At 47.4% G+C, this 15645-nt stretch overlaps 2 protein-coding genes across 3 annotated transcripts; one reads left to right on the plus strand and one right to left on the minus strand.

Annotated features, from left to right (window-relative positions):
• Positions 1–83: 83 nt before the first annotated feature.
• Positions 84–9306, minus strand: map3k12 (mitogen-activated protein kinase kinase kinase 12). Its single transcript, XM_037478812.2, has 14 exons — positions 8079–9306; positions 6313–6833; positions 4581–4764; positions 4303–4494; positions 4057–4215; positions 3826–3984; positions 3561–3669; positions 3241–3350; positions 2900–3016; positions 2682–2816; positions 1884–2598; positions 1732–1799; positions 1334–1631; positions 84–857 (listed from the first exon to the last, which is right to left on the minus strand). The coding sequence occupies exons 2-14, from the start codon at positions 6770–6772 to the stop codon at positions 723–725; spliced, it is 2841 nt and encodes a 946-aa protein (XP_037334709.2). The 5' UTR covers positions 6773–6833; positions 8079–9306; the 3' UTR covers positions 84–722.
• On the plus strand, positions 9306–15334 carry aaas (achalasia, adrenocortical insufficiency, alacrimia). Of its 2 annotated transcripts, none has more exons than XM_037478813.2 (16): positions 9306–9443; positions 9653–9780; positions 10068–10123; positions 10206–10297; positions 10385–10431; positions 10891–10989; positions 11254–11397; positions 13084–13204; positions 13297–13421; positions 13696–13756; positions 13873–13963; positions 14248–14344; positions 14537–14604; positions 14710–14791; positions 14915–14999; positions 15096–15334. In XM_037478813.2, exons 1-16 carry the CDS (start codon positions 9333–9335, stop codon positions 15249–15251), a joined length of 1563 nt encoding a protein of 520 aa, XP_037334710.2. In that variant the 5' UTR covers positions 9306–9332; the 3' UTR covers positions 15252–15334. The 2 variants fall into 2 exon arrangements, with proteins under 2 accessions (XP_037334710.2, XP_037334711.2); XM_037478814.2 differs by having other exon boundaries at positions 14251–14344.
• The last annotated feature ends 311 nt before the right edge of the window (positions 15335–15645 follow it).

Below are 15645 nucleotides of genomic sequence, written 5' to 3' on the forward strand. Positions count from 1 at the left end.
AAAGTAACTACTGAGAATCTTAATAAAGCGTCATGATATTCATTTCATTGTTTTCTCTGGAGTGCCGACATTTATTAACAAAAAACAAAGTAACGGAAGTAATACTTTCAGGATTAAAAAAGTGTAAACTTTCACAAAATATAAAACTTGACACATTCGAATCATAAATTATAAACACATATTCATGCATTTGTTCACAGGGCTGCATACCGCTTAGTCTTACTTTTGTATCTTACAAATAAAATAAAGTTAGATATTTCCCATGTGGTATGTAATGTATATTTACATTATTATTCATTAGTAGTTGATGCATTAGTGTGGAGTATCATGGAGGATGCTCCCAGAGTGAGGATTAGTGTTTAAAGGACAACAAGTGTGGTACCTTGTGCGTGCGCGTCTGTGGAAGTTTTTTTAAATTTTTTTTTGCTGAACTGGAGCAGTGGCTAAGGTTACCTCGGTAACTATTTTGTCTGAAACCCCCCCCCCCCCCAAAAAAAAAAAATCCCTACTGAACTTAAATGACATTTATCTGTCACAAGCTGCCAAAATATCTTACGTCAGGTTATGACAAATGTCCTATGCCACCTGGCCAACAGACTTATGAGACACCATAAGTCCACTTGTCATAGTCTGAGTGGTGTAGTCGGTGTGGTCCCTTGTGGCCTCAGTAAGCGTACTGCGTTACTAGTAGCTGGAGGTACTGGCTAGCGGCCCAGGGGGATCTATGGGGGTCCTGTGGCGGGGGGCTGAGACGGAGACGCCCACGCCCCGACGCTGGGGGGGCGACTCGGCTCGCCGCTGCCCGACTGATCCAGCTCGGCGCTGTCGCAGTCAGAGTCGTCGCACAGCGCCCGACTCTGCAGAGAGAGAGAGAAATGCATCTTTCATTGAAGGACTGACAGCAGATGTCAAGTGTTTTGTGCTGTATTAAGATAATTTATTTGAGTGAAGGCATCAATACAGCAATTTAAAAATACTCCATTACAAGCAACGGTCCTATTATTAATCCTGTCATTATTATTATTATTATCAATAAAATGCTCTCCAACTATCAAAAGTATGAACACTTCTCTTTGGGGCTCGAGAGGTTTAAGAAAGAAGCAAAAGACTGTGTGGGAACAAATAAGACCACAACCAGACAGGAGGTTAGAAGTCCCTCTAATAGCAAACTATTTATTGTATTTGGAGGGAAAAGTCCGATTCTCTAGCATGTTGATAAATTAATAACTTGGATGTTCTCATGTAAAGCAAAAGAATGCCTAACCTTCTTGTGTGAGTGAGTGTGCTTTGTTATTCCCGCCCGTCCAGGGAAGATGACACAAACTGAATTTACCTCGCTGGCGTTCGGCCCGACGTCCGGCGGAGGTCCGTCCCGTCCCGGCGCGGCGTCCCTCTCCGACAGGCCGTCGGAGGCCTGCGCCGGATCGGTGTTGTCCGCCGGGATCTCCGACCCCTGCGAGAGGAGGTCGTCGCTGCGGTCGTCCAACCGGTCGTCCGTGTTGGTGCTGACCACGTCGGGGGTGCCGCTATGCGAGTGGTCTGTGGTGTGGCCCTCCTCGCCGTCCGACACCGAAAGGTTCTCCGAGCTGAAGGTGGACACGGACTGGCACTTGGTGATGCTCGTCGGACGTCTGCGAGAGAAATCAGGGGGGGGGGGGCGTGAGAGAGAAACCCAAAATGTGTTATTTGTGCTGCGAATGAATCGGAAGAAGTCCACCACAAGTCACTCACCGTCTCCGTGGCAACTCAACCTCGCTGTCGACTTCGCCCTCCTCCTCCTCTGATGACACGCCGCGCCTCTGAAGTCAAGACAAAGAGCCAGTGAAATAAAACGACCAAAAGCATCACGGGGAAGAGTACCAACGGCTTTGCGGGCTCTGCACCTGTTTGCGTGAGATAGCTGCCCGGTACAGAATGGCTGAAGGAGTCAGGTGCTGACCCCCTACCCCCCCGGACGCCCCGCGGGGCAGCCTCAGAGCGCCGGCCCCCTCCTCTTTATCCTCCCCGTCGTGAGGCAGGCGGGGAGATCCCAGGGAGCCCCGCCCCCCCGCCGCCGCCGCCCCCCCCCTCCCGCACGGCGAGTCCGGGCTGCTGGAGAAGGCGAACGACGCAGCATCCTCGCTCGGCGTGTCGCTGCGCGGGGGCGTTTCCGCCAGGTCGTCCAGACCGACCACCCCCCCCGCCGCCGCCGACCCGCCCAACTCGGCTGAAGCGCTGAGGCTGCCCCCCCTCTCCAGCCCGCCCGCAGAGGGCTCCCCTGTCCCCTGCCCCTCGGCCTCCAGTGTGGTGCAGATGAGGTCGGGGCTGGAGGAGGACAGCTGCCTCTGCTGCTGCTCGTGGCTGCAGGGCTCCAGGAGCTGCTTGGAGGTGTTGCAGCTGTTGACCTGGGCAGTTGTGTCCCTGTTGGGGGGTGGCTGATTTGCCTTGAGTCCCGCCAGGTCCCCGCTGCTGCCCTTCCCGGGCTTGCGATGGCGGGTCTTCACCCGCCGAGACCGACTGGGGGACGTGGAGCTTCGGTTGGGGCAGGCTGGTACGGTGACTTGCATCACGGAGGAATCCATTTTGGGGATGATCATCTCAGACTTGAGGATGTCCGGCCTGGAAGAGCAGGAGGAAAAAGTCAACAACTACGATCCGCAAGAATATCGAACTCCGATGATGACTGAATTGAGATCTCGCACCTCTTTCCCGAGGGCATCTTCTGTGGGACGTTCCTCTTCTTGATGAGCTTGTCCATGGTGTTGGAAGAGCTACCCTGCCGGGAGCTGTGATGCTTGAAAAAACCTGGATACTTTTTATCCAACGACTGCTCTCTCCTTGAAGAAAGACAACGCAAAGTGTGAACACGTGTTAATTAAAAAGAGACGGCGTACCTTTGTGCTCGTGGGTTTAGCGGTACCTCTGCAGCTCTTTCTCTTTGAGCTCCAGCTGCAGCATGACCGCGCTGAGCTCCATGTAGAGGTTGTTCGCCCTCTCCAGCTTCCTCTCGTAGTGCTCGCGAATGTCCAAAGCATGCCTGGGAAGAAAAGAGGCCGCCGATGTCATTGTGCATCCGCATGAGGGACTCGGAATTCTCTCCACAAAAGGCATGCACTCAAGGCTCTTATGTCATCCGCGCGGACGCACAAAGGAGCGACATCGAGGAATGAGGAACGCAGAGGGTAAGTGCCCCCCCCCAAAACCACCTTCGTCACCTGGTCGCAACAAAGCCAGATTTAAAAATAAACCCATGAAACAAACCTGAGCTCCTCTCTGCGTCGGTTGATCAACTCCTCGTCGAGTCGGTGGATACAAGTGCCCTCAGATTTAATCTTCTCAAAGTGCTGTTTCACCTCTTCTCGCCATTCGGCCTGAGGAGAGCACATCTCTGTTAACCAGAGCCGACTTTAAAACCAGTCCTCTTTTGAATCGACAGTTTAAGCCTGATTCCCGTGCATCCGCTCACATGTGTGTCTCTGCGTCTGTGTGAGCATCGTGTCTCTACGTGTGGAGGTGGATTACTCGTGTGTCTCATCCGGTGCAGCTGCAGAACTCCCGTGTTTCAGAAGAAGCAACCGTACCTGGGACTTGAAGTACGTCTCCTGCGGGGTGGACAGCACATCGGCTGACGCTATGTCCAGGTGAAGAAGGATCTGACGGAACGACGGCCTGTTCCTCGGCTTGCAGTTCCTGCAAAACCGAGAACGGGAAAGACGGCTGTGTACATTGACAACACAACGGCTCCCTGTGCCTCTAAACCACTGCTTTTACTACTGTAACGTCTGTGCACGTTCGGCCTCTCGTGTCCTTTCTTTTCCATGTTCTCCGTTTCCAGGCGTCGCTCACCAGCACTGTCTGAGGAGGATCTTGAAGCCGTCGGGGCAGCTCTCCGGTACGGGGAGCTGGAGGCTGTTGTTACCCACACCCCAGATGATGGCAGATGAGTCCACGTCTTTGTAAGGGACTTCTCCAGTTAGCATCTCCCACAGCACCACTCCGAAGGACCTTAAAGTTGAGTCAAGCCTTGTTCATTCATGAAGTATTATAACAAAAGACGTCACCTTTAATCAGACTTACCAGATGTCCACCTTCTCTGACACAGGTTCATTCCGAATGACTTCCGGAGCCATCCAAGCTACGGTGCCGGCGAAGGACATCTTGGTGCTCTTGTCACTGAGCTCCTTCGAGGTGCCAAAGTCGGAGATCTTCACCAGGTCATCGTGTGTGATCAGCATGCTGCAACGGGAGATTGCATGGAAGTAATTAGAAATGAAATTTCCCGTATTGTGTCGTTTTTCCCATTAAGCTTGCTGCGTTGCTCACTTGGGGGACTTGAGGTCTCGGTGGATGATTTTGTGGAGGTGGAGGTAGTTCATGCCACCTGCAATGCCCATGGACCAGTCGACCATGAGGGACGGAGTGATTTTACGACCCGCCCTCAGCACCTCATACAGCTGTCCTTGGGCACAGTATTCCATCAAGATGCAGTAGCAAGGAGCCTGGGTGCACACGCCCCTGGGGGGTGAACAAAAAGGGAAAGCACGACAGATTCATGCAGCTGAATGATACGAGAGCCTGCGGGATAGTGTGCATTTGCTCACTTGAAAGTGATGATGTTGGGGTGCTTGAGTTTACGGAGGTGTTTGATCTCGGTCTCCTTAATGTCCCGCACTTTCTTCACAGCCACGTCGTCTCCGTGGAACTTGCCGAGGAAGACGGCCCCCTGTGCCCCGCTGCCCACCCACTGCAGATCGGAGATTTCCTCAAAAGGAACCTCCCAGGACTCTAAACTCAGACCAACAAGTGCACAGAAAAAAAACTCAATGAATAAATGACAGTGCTCCACAGTATTAACACAGGCGATGCAACAGATTTCATTTAGTTCATTCAGTAGCACCCTCTAAGGACTTAAATCATATCCATCGCACATTGCAATAGCTTCCAAATGTCAATAAGCACTTCAGCCAGTTTGGGCAGTGAGGAGTCTGTGCGGTCTGCTAAGCAAATGCTAAGTCCATGCAGCACATTAGAATGGGATGGCAGGAGCCAATTACGTCCCACAAAGGGGACAAATTGTACACTGATAACTTCCAGTAGAGCACTACATTTCTATCCAGAGATAAGAGAAGAATCAAGGGAGGAATAACAACCCACTCATAGTCTAATCTGTCTGTCTTCTGTCACACTGACACAAGTTAAGCAACAGCAGTGGCCCGGTCACTAAGGAGAGATGAGCTGGGCAGCACAAAAGAGACAGCCGGATCAATTCTTCATGAGGTCCACTGAAGCCCGGAGATCTCTGGAGAGCTGCTGCAGCGTAGGCAGATGCACACCAAGCTTCCTGCTGGCCAGCTGTGAAATCTTTGTGCAGCGCAATGACTGTGAATGAACCCGGCCGATGGACCAGAGAACACCAGAGTGACTGGCAGACCCAGGAAATAATGGGCTTCTATTGTTGCAAATTAAGTCAATTTAGTTTTTTTCTGTTTTCCGCTGCTTAACGCTTGAACACCAAATTTCTGTGTGAAATATTGTATTGTATATTTCACAGGAAAGTTACTATTCAGATTTTGCTAAATAATATGATGCGTTTAGAGAATAATGTATCGTTAATGATTCAACCATTAAGGCCCATTAATGGAGTCTGTAATTGTCAGGTTGCAAATCACCAAACTTTTCAGATGAATAATTTGAACCTCAGTCTGAGGACCAAAAGCATCAAATCATCCAAAATGCACAAAACACAAAATAAATCAAAGATCGTGGAAAAGTCCTCAGTATGAATGATTTTTTCCTTGTCTTTCGTACTGCATTAATCATCTCAACGGTCCTCAGATTGATCTTGAGACTCTTTGAAGGGGCCCGATCCCAATATTGGGAGACAGCGGACTAAGCTACTTGACTGTTAATGAAGAAGACAACATATCTACACCTCTAACAGCTATGTCTGCATCAATCAATTTCACAAACACAATAAAATAAAAAACTAGTACTAGTACTGCTGCTACTTCAAGAACATTTTGCCAATAAGACTTCTGTGCTTTCACTGAGGTAGGACTTCAATGCAGGACTCAAACGTCTTGATTTAATGTTCATTGGAACACAAATAGAGGATCTGAATCCTGTTTCTACCTCTGTGGAGTACCAGCTGTGGCCATGAGCTCAGATATTTATTTTCTATGGTGCATCTCCATGGTTACACAGGCACCACAACAATTTCATATAGTGACTATGTGTGAAGTCACTTCCATGTTGTTGGATGGTATTTTAATACACCATTGCAGCAAAGTACCGCAGTGGGCTGGATACTGAGAAACATTTACTGTCACATACCTTCATGGCTGTGTTTGTGTTCAGTGGAGTAGGCCTTTCCAATCATGGTCCAGACCGGTTTGAGGCAGCCAAAAAGTCCCTCCAAAAAACTTCCACTTCCCGACTGGAGCCGAATATTCTCCGACTGGCCGCGCACGGCACCAGCCTCTGGACTGTGCCCCGCCTCGGCGCCGCCGCACTGGCAGGCCTCATGTTCATGTAGCTTCAGCACGCTGTTATCAAAGTGGGCTGAGGTTCCATCGCTGGGGGTGGGGCTGCTGCCGCTCGGCGCCCCCGGCCCACCGGTGTCGATGGACAGCACGTTGCGGAGGACACACTGTGTGGGGGTCAGGTCCGTTTCGGGGGTGCAGGCGGGGGTGTCTCCATCGAGTCTTCGATAGGGGGGTTCTGAGATGGGGGTGCTGAAGCCTGACAGGGAGGGGGAAGGGGCACGGGGCTCATGGATACAGGTCCCACTCATTAGGGGTTTCCCCAACGCGGCGGGTTAGGGGGGATGGAGGATGGAAGGGTGAGACGTGAGCCTGAAGAGAGAAGACATATGAGAAGAAAAACCTCAGAATTATTCATGGTGATTATGGCTGCACTTTCATTTTTGTGTTTTTTTTAATGCTCAATGCTTTTCAAACAAGTGACGGCTAATTTCAGCACCGGACAGCTCCACAAACGTGATCTTTACTCCTAGTATTCCTTGTACTAAATGACTGGGGCAGGCACTATAGTTTGTATTTTATGCCAGTAATGCAAAACAACAGTGTTCTGCTGCAAAATGGACATCCAGACGGCCCCCCAGTGAAACTACTCTGTTCCCACAACTGGATTCAGTCTGAATCATGCAGCAAGACCTCCTCCCCCCCCCCCCGCCCCCCCTTGCCTGTGAATGGGACACATAGCCAGCCCACTGGAGCCATCACCAGGAGCGGAGATGGGCTTTATGAATGAATCTACCAGAGGAGGTTGTGCGGTCATCTGTTCTTTAAGAGTCATCGGTGTCTGACAACATCAGAGCAAAGGCTCTCAGAAGCTCCCGCATGTCGTTCGTAGAGCAGCAAGAGAGCATTGTGTGCCTCTGAAAAGAAAATATGACGAATTGCGTAACCGCCTCTGTGTGGATGTGTACGTCCGTCCGTGCGTGCGTGCGTGCATGCTAGAGAGAGAGAGAGAGAGAGAGAGAGAGAGAGAGAGAGAGAGAGAGAGAGAGAGAGAGAGAGAGAGAGAGCACATGTATCCAATTCATATATTTTACACCATCTCCATTGCTTGTATTGCACCACTGCACGAGTAAGAGGAATGAGAGCGTGAAGAAACGGGCAATAAACAAGCACCGGGCCCGTGCGAATAAGCACACACACACACACACACACACGCACACACGGTCACACAAACGCAGGAAGATCAATCTTTAAATAACCGTGGATGTGATGATGACACTCAGCAGCATCACAACCGACGTGCATGAAGTCTGATGCCCATACACTCCGTGCCAAGTGAAAATGCCGCAGCGTCTCTACGTTTACTCAACGTTGGCATCAACACAGATATTCCGTACAGTGGTGTCTCTCTCTCTCTCTCGATCTCTCGCTGCACAAATGATGATTTTCTAGCATTCGTCGACGATGGTTCGTTTCTTGGCAGCATCGGCTGGTTGGTGCAGTGTGAGCGGCGTGAACGCGACCGCGCAAAACGACGGCATCGTACACCTTGAGGTCCCGAGACACCTGATTTCTAATTGAATAGGCATTTAACCGGATAGTATGACATTCCCATACCTCTCTGCCTGGTTGATATGCCGTTGTCAAGTGAAGGGGTGGGCTCGTCTTTTTGTTTTTGTCGGCGAAAGACGTGCAGATCGCGTGTTGTTCTTCGGTCCGGGCTGCGTGCCGTGGCTCCACTCACTATATCCACGAGGTGCACGTTTCTGGGATGGATCCCATCGGGCAAATTGGGTTATCAATAACCGGGGTCCCATGCAACGTGAGGCGCGCTGGGTTGTTGGGGGGGAGGGGGGAGGGGGAGGAGGAGGAGGAGGGAGCTGTCTCCTTTCCAGTGCTGAATTGACGTCACGGAAAGGCGAGTTGCGCCGCGAGGGAGCGCTGCCCCCGCCCTCTGCAAAAGAAACACGCACGCATACACACGCGCGTGAAATGGGGTTTCCATCATCACAATTATTATCTATCTATTATTTTCGTTTCCAAAGCGTGTCGTTGTGGCCACTTTTGGAATCACTGTTGCATATGCTTGGACCATGCTTCAAACACAACCATACCCGGTTGCATCCGCCATGCTGCCGCTGTTGAGGTGTCCTTGAGCAAGACAAACTAGATCCCTGCTTTGGTGTGCAGCCGACCATGTGCGTAGTGAGAGAAACGCACAATCATTATTCTTCCTCATAATCAGACGCTCTATTTGTATGTGGTTGTCTATACAATTATAATGAACGGTTCTAATGAAGGAAATGCAGTCGGATACACAGATAAAATGACAAACAAATAAAAAAAAATCAAAATCAAAAATGTTGTATTTCAAGTTAGCTAAATTCTTCCACAACAAACAGTTAGTGCGCGTTCGTGTCATAGTGGGTGTGGTGTCGGTCTGCGTCCTGAAGAGGGCAGCACGTCCGCGCTCCTCGCCGGACACCGTTTGTACCTTCGAGACCGCCGTAGTCCGCACGGCGCGATTTAACTTTAAGTATGAGTACGGAACCCTAAAATGTCATAACAGCGTAGCGCGTCCTTTTTAATTCCTTTGTTTGAAAACACTCACGTACATTCATCGTGAGTCTACGGGCAACGTAACAAGGTAACTTTCACGACTTCGAAAATGACGAGTAACGGCTGATGATATCATAACCAGGCCGATATCAAACTGACGTTAGTTAGCTTAGCTAGCTTGTACCAGCTAACTAACCGTTAGCGCCCCCCCCTAACTGTAACGCCATCCACTACTAACGTTACGTGTTTACATGACTGTCCCCCACGGTGTGGTTCCAGGGTCCAGTGGTCTTCAACTTAGCGTTGTAGAAGATGTGTTCTCTGGCGTTGTTCCCCCCGCCGCTGCCCTCGGGGCAGACCACTCTGTGCGAGTCCAACAACGAGCTGCTCTCCGGAACCGCCTCGGAACAGCCACAGAAACAGGTCTGAGTCAACCCCTTCCCGCCATGTTCCGACAGTGAACCAAAACAGACACTCTTGCGTGTGCTGTCGTTCAGCGTGTCTGCTTGTGCACGTTGCAGCTTGCGCAGTAAATAAATGACTCCTCGTGTGTGTGTGTGTGTGTGTGTGTGTGTGTGTGTGTGTGTGTGTGTGTGTGTGTGTGTGTGTGTGTGTGTGTGTGTTTTTTGCAGGAGTCTAGTCCTCCGAGTTTGTATTTCCCCCGAGAGTCTCTGAAGCTCCACAGTCGCACAGAAAGCAGCAGCAAGGCGGCCTTCCTGGACCACTCAGAGACGCTGTGGATGAGGAGTGCAGCCGCTTGGTAGGACGCACGCACACATACATTTTGTTTGAGTTTTGGTATGCGTCAATTATATTATTATTTATATTATATGTCTGTCCGTGCTCTTTGTCAGCTACCTCAAACATTTGCAATTTTTTTAACGTATCTATAGAAATAAGTTTGTAAGATGTTTTGAACTTTATCCAACCTAACATATTGGATACAATTTCTCACTTCACATTTTTACATTGTATCAGTACCAGTATTTGTTTTCCATCTTTCACAGAGAAAAAATAATTAATACAACCTGTCTTTTTCCATTTTAGGCGGGATGGTGGTTGCACGGGGTTACTCGATGAAATTACCAACTCAAATACAGAAGGTACTTCAAAATCTTCGGTTTGTCTGATCTTGTATATTGATGTTTTTATACATCAGCTCCCCTGTATCTCATGTTCTCGTAGTGCCTAAATGGCTTTCAGTGGGTTCGGGCTTTTCACTGGCGTTGCTCCGATGGTTCTCTTCCTTTCACGGCTCCATGTTTCCTCATCTCACAGTAAGTTTTTCTGCTGGTTAAATATGTTGTTGACAGCCATACACTTAATTACCAGTGTGTATGACTTGTATTTCATTTGTTCCACAGTTGAGCAGTGAGGACATGCTTGCTGAGTTTTCACAAGTGCTGAACTGGTGTGTGCTAACTTTGTGATCTTATATATTTATTTTAGCTTTCAAAAGGTCAAATGATTGAAGATATTGTTTAATATGATAACTTGGTGGTAAACGGATGTGTTGATTATGGCTTAACAGTTTAACTGTTAGAGTTTAACTGGAGAGTGATTGCCGCAACAATAAGTTGATTCCTCTGGAGTTAATTAACAGAAAAATTATCTGCAACATTGTCAGTCAATTTGTCCATGGTTTGAGGATGTACTATATTTGCTTGTCTTGCACTACGGTGAAATTAATGTATTTTGTTTTTGATTGAACGTCTGGTCTAACTAAGCAAAGCACTTAATGTGTCTGATGGGGTTAGGGTGATCTTTGTTCACATATGCAGTGTTTTTAGTCACAATTATTCACTTAAATCTGGTATTTTAGTGACTTCCCCCCCCCCCCATCCTCCCTTTATCCATCTTTCTTTACCAGGTCTGACTGTGTGGTGCGAGCCTTCGCCTGGCATCCCCATACGGATAAATTTGCTTTAGCCCTGCTAGACGACTCCATTAAGATCCACAACCCCAAAAGGTATCGTAACTCCGCTCCGAAGAAGGCGCACAGTAAAGAATCAATCAATCAATACATCAATTAATACTTGACTATAGGGTTATATGATTCAATGTACTTTGACTTGTGTGTACTGTGAGGTTTGTACTGTGAGGTTTGTTTGCAGAAAAAAAGTGTAAACTGTATTGCAAGTCAGTCTCATAGAACAGCGTTGTTCTTTTATCTCTACATCACTCTGTGACAATATTATTGCCTCTACATTCTTTTGAACCGTTGGTTTCCCAGTGCCACCACCCCCACCCTGAAGCACCGTCTACAGAGGAGTGTGGCAGCAGTGCAGTGGAAGCCGCTGTGTGCGTCCGCCCTCGCTGTGGCTTGTCAAAACTGTTTACTGGTTTGGCACGTGGACCCCTGCTCGCTCTCAACCAGGTAGGTGAACTCCAGTAAAAATCACTTTTTGGAGAGTTGTAGTCTACAACCCCAAAAGGTATCGCAACTTATTGGGTCCGTATCAAACATTGTGACGACTTCCAGCTACAGAAATCAGCCCTTCATCATCTTAACTGGCACCTGTATCTTACATCCAGTGGTGAAAGTAAGCCGGTACTGCCCGGTACGGCGCACCGGTAAGAAATTACGACACACGCACAGGCTCGTCGCTACAAAGCAAGCAAAACAAGCAACTGCTTGGGGCCCCAAGACAACGACTGGTTAAGAATAAAATGCAACGACAAACTGTGTGAGCGCCCCTTTGATGGTCAATGCAGTAAAGTGCAATGACACTGTTATCTGGATCCCCCTCAAAGGGCCCCTCTCATGAGCAAAAAACAAAACCTCAACAGTCGGCAGTCATCATGTAGCGGAATTATGCTTCACTACTAAATTGACTAAACTAAGTTTAAACCCTTTTTGACCGCCAAGGGTGCATCACTAAAGGAGGACGTGATCGAAAATAAATTAACAGGTTCCGCCATTGTTATTAGATCTGGACGAGCGGAGCGCTTGGACCCAGAAGAGGCTTAATGTGTGACGTCACACGTGACGTATCATAGTACCACCAAGAAATACAAACTACTTTCACCCCTGCTTACATCTTAATACATGTGTTATTTTTAGGGCTGTCAAATGATTAAACATTTTAATCAAATTAATCAGAATTTTCAGTGGATTAATCAGGAGTAATCACTATTTGCACCTGAATCCTAACCATTTTTTCTTTCTGAAATGCATACCAAAGATAGATAACAGGACACAGATACATAATTATCATTATTATTATCATCATCATTTTTAAATAAATACATGTTATTGATATTTGACTTGGTTTAATTCATTCCAGAAAATAATCAAAGCAATGTCACAGACTGATTTCCCTGCATGGCTCTAGAAGGGTCTCGAGCCTCTGCAGTTTATCCCACTCTGCTGTGGTCGGCAAAACGAGTTTGTGCTGCTGATGGTCCAGGGCTGCGATGACCAGACATGACTCCCGAATTTCAAAGCCCCTCCCAAAAATCTCCCGGACCGACCTTTCTCCCGAATAACTCCCAATTTCCACCCGGACAACAATATTGCTACACCATCCGTCACTGGCGCGCCTTTTCAGACCGGACAATAATAAAAGTTACACCTAAAAGTCGAGCGCGGCAATTAGAACGGAAAAAGATGAGACTGGCGCTGCAAAGGAAACCGCTAGCACCCCCCCCCCCCCCCCCCCCACAATAGCTATTGTGCTGGTCAAATGATCTGAGGTTGATTTTGTTAATGGCCTGCAAACATTCAGCGTGGACTGGCGCAAACGACTTGCTGAACCTGACGGCCTGACATATGCCTACAGGTGGCAGTAATGTGTTGTATAGGATGAAGTGCATTCCCTAGAGGAAGAGGTACTTTCCTGACCTGAATAATTTGCATGCGTGAAATGTGTTAAAAAAAATTGACGTAATTAACAACTAATTAATGTCGTTAACGCGCTATTTTTGACAGCCCTAGTTATTTTGCAACAGGTTCATGCAGCCATCGCTTTTCTAACTCATATCTTGTATTCAAAGGAACTGTTGTCAAAGAGTGCGACTGTCTTTCCTTGATCTGTGCTCCTCATCCTCTCGACCCATCCAGGCCCTCGTCCGGTTGTGCTCAAGTTTTGTCTCATCCTGGTCACTCTCCGGTCACTTCCATCGCCTGGTCCCCGAGCGGATCTCTCCTCTTGTCTGCCTCGCCCATGGACACCGCCATGATGGTGTGAGGCCGCTTCTTCGCCGTTGAGTAATGATGAAAGGAAGAGGGACTAACGCAGTGACTGTTGTACCTTTTGGCATCAATGTGCTTCAGGTCTGGGATGTTGCTTCAGAGAGCTGTGTGCCACTTCAGCGTGTTGGAGGAGGTGGGGTCACTTTCCTTTCTTGGTCCCCTGATGGTAGCCATGTCCTGGCCTCTACACCTTCTGCCCTGTTCAGGTCAGACGCAGCACATTTTATACTCTAACCGTCCTTATAGAGACACTGCAGCGCATATAATTTGAAAGATAAGTGAAGCTGCCAGTGAACATGTGTCCACTCTCTACTGTTGTGCGTCTGGACTCAAGACAATTGCCAATTCCTGTATTCTAATATCATGAATATTTGAACAGGGATTAGTGACTTTGTCTGTCGGTTACAAGTGTGATAAGGTAACTGAGTGGACAGAACGTTAAGTGTCTTACACATGGATGAACAAACCTTCTTTCTTCAGGGTTTGGGAGACCAGGATGTGGACCTGTGAGCGTTGGCCGTGTGTGAAAGGGCGCTGCCAGGTGAAATAAAGTTACCGCATTTTTGAATTGCTGAATAAGGCAAAAAATGGTTTCTAAATCATGTATTTGAGAATGAAAAATGCATCTGGGTCAATCTTTTTTATTTTTTTGGATAGTCCGGCTGTTGGAGTCCAGATGGCAGTCGACTTCTTTTTGCCGTACAGGGAGAGGCGGTCATCTACGCTATGACCTTCAGTGATAAACCAGGTTATCTCTCTGATATGCTATGTCAAAACATTTCTGGAAAAAATATCAAGGTCAAAAATTGTTTTTGAAAAATATCAAGACATTGGGCTGAAAAATATTTTGGAGGTTTGGTCAAAAAATGTGTTAAAATGGTTTGGAAAAATGGTTCAAAATGTTAAAATGATTAATATTAATATTAGTTGTTTTTTGATGTTTTGAAAAGGAAAAATATTCTTAGTTGAAAACATATCATTAAAAAAAGAATTAGGTAAAGTAAGGTATGTTTTTTATTTTTTTTTATCCAGCAGGTGTACCAACGTGCACATCTACAGGGCCGCAGGCAGCAGCAGCGGTGGCCGACCTATCAGAGACCACCTTTAACACACCGGAAGGAGACATCACGTATGTATTTTAGATGAACTACTAACAAAAACGTCGACGAACAAGTCTTGTAAAAAGACTAGAAGCATTTCTGAAGCACCTTGTTCACAAAGAATAATACATTTATTAAAGCATTTGACGAGCACAAATCAGCTTGACTTCACATCGGCGCTGAACCTTACATCTCACTCACTGTCTTAATTTGTCTCCCAGTGTCGGCGGAGAGATCCAGTCTTTATCCTGGGACCCAACGGGAGAGAGGCTGGCAGTGCTTCTCAAGGGTTTGTCTCAATTTTCTTCTATTCACCCGATGAACCCAATCAGTGGGCCATTGGTGTTATTTTTTGTTTTAATAACTCGTCTCTGTATTTGATCTTTCATTTCAGGTGATCCACAAGCAGCAGACAGGCCCTCAATCATAGCCATATTCAAGACAAGAACCAACCCAATTTTTGAGCTTTTACCTTGGTTTGTTCTAAAAAAATAAAAAAAATAATGTTTTGTATCTTTGTAGCTGATGCAGAGCTCAAAAGTACTGCATTTCCCAGGATAGTATTCCAAGTACTGAGTGTTTCTTGTGTTCCATTTTAGTGGTTTTGTTCAAGGGGAGCTGGATGCGGAGCCGAGACTAATGCAGTTTCACCCGAACTTCCAGCACGGCGCTCTGCTCACTGTGGTCAGTTTCACCCTATAGCAACCCTGCATCCTCATATTGGCTCCTCCCCCTGTACTCTTATCACCTTAAAAGTAATATGTTTTTCTGTGTCCTCAGTGTTGGTCCAATGGAAGAATTACCCACGTGCCTTTCTACTTCCTGAGTGCCGGGGTCCCACATTTTGGCCTCGGTGGCAGTCCGTCGCTGCCGCGTCCTCAAGAAGGAGCCGCAGACTTCGCCAATCAGTCGCTCTTCACCGAGCTCGTCTCGTGACGCACCCTCACCCACCAGCACACACTCACAAGTGCTCTTTGTTATTCTGGATTATCATTAAACATTAAAGTTACCACAACAGACACTCGCTTGTGACTATTGTTTAAAACATTTGTACCAAAGAGACACCATTGTGAGAAAGCTGAAACATTCACCCTTTAAGTTAAAGGAGAACGGGGCAATTTACGCATTTTTAATTTTATAACATTGTCCTTTAATAAACAGTTTGGTCTTTGCTTTTGTTTTTACGATCAAACTTGATTCAGCAGGGATAGAGTTAACGGTATTTAAGTTCTAGGAAGTCTTGAGTCGGCTCCAAAACTTCTTAATGTCTAAATGTAATTTAAATCCCCCCCACGAAAAATTGTATATCTTTCCAAAGTCCACTTCAATG

The sequence above is a fragment of the Pungitius pungitius genome, chromosome 1 (assembly GCF_949316345.1).
Source record: "Pungitius pungitius chromosome 1, fPunPun2.1, whole genome shotgun sequence".
Lineage (NCBI taxonomy): Eukaryota > Metazoa > Chordata > Actinopteri > Perciformes > Gasterosteidae > Pungitius > Pungitius pungitius.